Source organism: Octopus sinensis, linkage group LG20 (genome assembly GCF_006345805.1).
Source record: "Octopus sinensis linkage group LG20, ASM634580v1, whole genome shotgun sequence".
Lineage (NCBI taxonomy): Eukaryota > Metazoa > Mollusca > Cephalopoda > Octopoda > Octopodidae > Octopus > Octopus sinensis.
The window spans coordinates 32,959,408-32,963,652 of NC_043016.1; the positions used below are offsets into that span (position 1 = coordinate 32,959,408).

At 36.9% G+C, this 4,245-nt stretch overlaps 1 protein-coding gene across 1 annotated transcript; it reads right to left on the reverse strand.

Annotated features, from left to right (window-relative positions):
- Positions 1–205: 205 nt before the first annotated feature.
- LOC115222518 (UDP-D-xylose:L-fucose alpha-1,3-D-xylosyltransferase 3-like) lies at positions 206–1,234 on the reverse strand. Its single transcript, XM_029792752.1, has one exon. It carries the CDS (start codon positions 1,232–1,234, stop codon positions 206–208), a length of 1,029 nt encoding a protein of 342 aa, XP_029648612.1.
- Between the last annotated feature and the right edge of the window lie 3,011 nt (positions 1,235–4,245).

Genomic DNA, 4,245 nt, shown 5'->3' on the forward strand with positions numbered 1-4,245 from the left:
CTGAACAAAATTCCTATTGTATATGTTTTGAGTATATATTGATGTATTTTTAATTACTGATTGAATAAATCTCAAATATAAATATACTACAGGTATGCCGGTGTACTAATGTTCAGCTGATGAGAACCAAAAATGTTAGAAGGAAACCAAAAATGAATACAAATGTGATGTTGAAACCAAAGAATATATTTAACCCTGATTTAAATTACACATACAACCCACGGTAAACTATTCTGTCAACTTGATCCATTTTACATTTCATTGAGTCATCTATAAACCAATGTCCAAATTTTTTGGCTCGTTTTAACTTTTTTGCATTTCCAACTACCCAGTTATTGTTAATAATAACAACATGTTTCTTCTGACGATCTTCTAATTTCATTTCATACCATTTTCCATCAATATATCTGTCCCATGGAAGAACTTCATATTTTATTCCACCAAATCTATTCCGAATAAGTCCCGTAAAGAATACCTGGTCATTTTTACTTCGAGATATAAGTTTATTATCATCTTTTCCATCAATTTCTTTGCCAAGACGTCTCATCTTTGAATTCAGTTCTTGCCAGAGAGTTTTCACAGCGTTTGTAGGCTTCATATATATGAAACCTCCAGCAATAGATCTTTTTCTGCCAGCAATACATGTAACTATCATATCATTTTCCAATGCTATTTTTTTGCATTCATCAATAGGATTAGAAACCCAAAGACAGTCAACTTCAAATAAAAGAATTTCAATATCATTCTGCAATAAAGAATTTAAAATTTCTGTACGTTTCACCATTAGTTTTACATAACCAACTTTACTATAAGTTTGATTACCATTTAGTGAAGTCTCGGGCAACACAACAACTTTGACATTAGGCCAATCCTTCTCAAATTGTTGTTTTGATATAGCATCTGTAGTAATAAAGAGAATTTGCTCATGGATACCCATATTAATAGTGTTACACAACCAACTATAGACAAAAGGTAAATAAGCATTGTTAATAAGAGTAAATAAAACTAAATTATGTTTTTTCATAATATCTTTAGCAATTTCAACTGACTGGCTGATTACACCTTGAAGATTTTGAGAATAGCTCTTTTGTTCACTTTTTAAAATTTCAGATTTCAATTCATTTTTCTGGAGCATTTTCATCCCAATGAACACAAGTGTGCAAGCAAATATAGAAAAGTAAAATAATAAACATAAATAACGTTTTAGACGAAGCATTTTCACAGATATTGGCATTCCTGTGTAACTTGACAGTGATATGTCCAGAAAACTTTGATGTTATATCACACTGCAAAAAAAAAGAAAAGAAAAGATAATATATAATATATATGTATATAAAGACAATAACAATAACATGAAGAAGGTGCATGGCTCAGTAGTTAGGGCATCAGGCTCGCAATTATGAGGTAGTGAGTTCGATTCCTGGACTGGGCCGTGTGTTGTACTCTTAAGCAAGACACTTTATTTCATGTTGCTCCAGTTCACTCAACTGCGGAAATGAGTTGCAATATCACTGGTACCAAGCTGTATCAGCCTTTGCCTTTCCCTTGGATAACATCAGTTAATATAAAAAATAGTTTCAGTCATTAGACTTTAGCCATGTTGGAACACCACTTTGAATTTTTTTGTTGAATGAATCAACCCCAGTACTTCTTTTTAAGCCTGGTGGTTATTATATTAGACTCTTTTGCCGAACTGCTAAGCTGTTGTCAAGTAGTGAGGGGTGGGAGAGGGGAAAGACAGACAGAAAGATACACACACACACACATGCATCCACTGACAAGGCTTTGGTTGGTCTGAGGTTATAGTAGAAAATGCTTGCCCAAGGTACCATGTAGTGGGACAACCTGGAACCATGTGTTGAGGAGCAAGCTTCTTACCACACAGTCCCTTTCTTTTATATTCACTTATCACTTATGATTTTTTAGGCATTTACCTTTGATACTGCAGCATTTCAGTTCACTTCATCCAGGTTAAAAAAAGTTATATAAGAAAGTCAATCTTTGGATTACTATCACATCTAAGGGCCCTAAGACAGTTATGTAGCAGAATTTTATATGCTAAAAAAAAGATTTTAATAAAAGATGTATCATTCTCCATTCTTTATTCTGTATTTCTTATACACCCTGAATTTTATAAGAATCTTTTGAAGCAAATTCAGGATTTACCAATTCAAAGAAGCCCCAAAACAATTGTTTATTCTAAACGATTCCAAATGTTTCCTAATATTTGATGTGGCTAGCCAAGTCTAGATTTTTAACAGTGTTAGTAAAGTATCTACCTGGATTTAAAATCCCTATTCCTTTGTGGTACACACACATATTGATGGGTTACATGGTTTGACTGAAACTGGTAAGCTGGAGAGCTGCATCAGATTCCAGTCTAATTTAAGAAGAGCTGGATGCCCTTCCTAATGCCAACCACCCCAAGAGGGCAATGGGTGCTTTTATGTGCCACCAGCATGAGTACCATTTACATGGCACCAGTAATGACTATAATTTCACAGGTGTGTGTGTGTGTGCATATGTGTGATGTATGTATGTATAGGTAATGACACCCTTCAGTCATGAGTGACCATGGGATTACACCTAGAAGTTCCCCTCTGAGGCACAAGTCCAGGCAAGGTTGTTTATGAAAGACCAGCCATGCATACCAGCCTCCCCTCTTCATGCCACCAATGTTATCCAAGGCAAAGGCCAACAGCTTGGTACCAGTGACATCGCAACTCATTTCTACAGCTGAGTGAACTGGAGCAACATGAAATAAAGTGTCTTGCTCAAGAACACAACACGCAGCCCGGTCCGGGAATCAAACTCATTACCTCATGATTGTGAGCCTGACACTCTAACCACTGAGCATTACACCTTATCTGTTTAGTTTAGCTTGGGCAAAAGCCTCATTATGCCTTCTTAAAAGCTCCTGTGCTTCTTAATGTCAGCTGCCACATGTTAATTCCATCTCCCAGGGTAATCTAATAGTATGGGCATACATTTGGAACTCCTTTCTGCTTAGGATAAATACTACAATAATAACATGCAGATTGAAATTCAAAGGCTTTGTTAATTAAGCTTGATTAATAAAGTTTAATAAAACCTATTAATTACCATCCCCTGTTATTATTGTTGTGTGTGTGTGTGTGTGCTATGCAATTGGACTGAGCATAAAAACAGAGCAATGTGCAGAGGAATCATACACACACATACATCCCATATATAGCATCATTCAAAAGCTAAAATGATGCAAAGCACATTGTAACCAGTGATATATAACAATATCCAATGATCTGGTTGGTCAAATTATTTATATATATATATATCATCATTTAACGTCTACCTTCCATGCTGGCATGGGTGGGACGGTTTGACAAGAGCCAGCCAGGCAGAAGCCTGCACCAGACTTCTGTGACTGTTTTGGCAGGATTTTTACAGATGGATACCTTTCATAACACCAACCACTAAGCAGAGTGGACTCTTATATGTGGCAGAGCTTTTTACATGGCACAAGCACAGGTGAGGTCAGTTTTGGCAAGGCTTTTACAGTTGGACGCCCTACCAAACACTAACCACTTTACAGTGTGAACTGGGGTACTTTTAAATGGCACCTGCACTGACAGGGTCGCCAAGTACTTGCTAGACAAAAAAAAATTTCAAGACAGGAGTCATTGGAGGAGGAGGACAGATAGAAGTGTCTTGCTGCAGAGGAATACAAGGTTACCCATCCAGAGAAAGAGAAAGAAAGAGAGAGAGAGAGAGAGAGAGAGAGAGAGAGAGAGAGAGAGAGAGAGAGAGAGAGAGAGAGAGAGAGAGAGAGAGAGAGAGAGAGAGAGAGAGAGAGAGAGAGAGAGAGAGAGAGAAAGAGAGATCAGGAATGAAGACAGAAACAGGTGAGCTACTGCAAAGGAAATACACAGTTACTCAACCTGAGTGTGTTTGTGTGCGTATGAGTATCTACCTCTGCATGAGTATATATACGTATGTACGTATCTATGTGTACATATTCTTCTGTATGTATATTCGTCTTTTCCTACTTGTATCCCTTTCCCAGTGTCGAAACACACTAGGATCATAAATTAGGTCAGCCCACAACATACATCATTAACATCCTCATCCTTCGATGCCATACAATTGTTTAGTTATCTATTTAATAGATCTTTTCACTTCAAGTTGTCACAGACTAATGCAGCTGTGTGATCAAATGCATCATCTTCCATTGGACAAATTTTGGTAACAATGGTTCTGCCTGTACTG

What these genes read in the sequence shown, in the direction of transcription:
- LOC115222518 (XM_029792752.1), bottom strand. Translation starts at nt 1,234, where the DNA reads ATGCCAATATCTGTGAAAATGCTTCGTCTAAAACGTTATTTATGTTTA.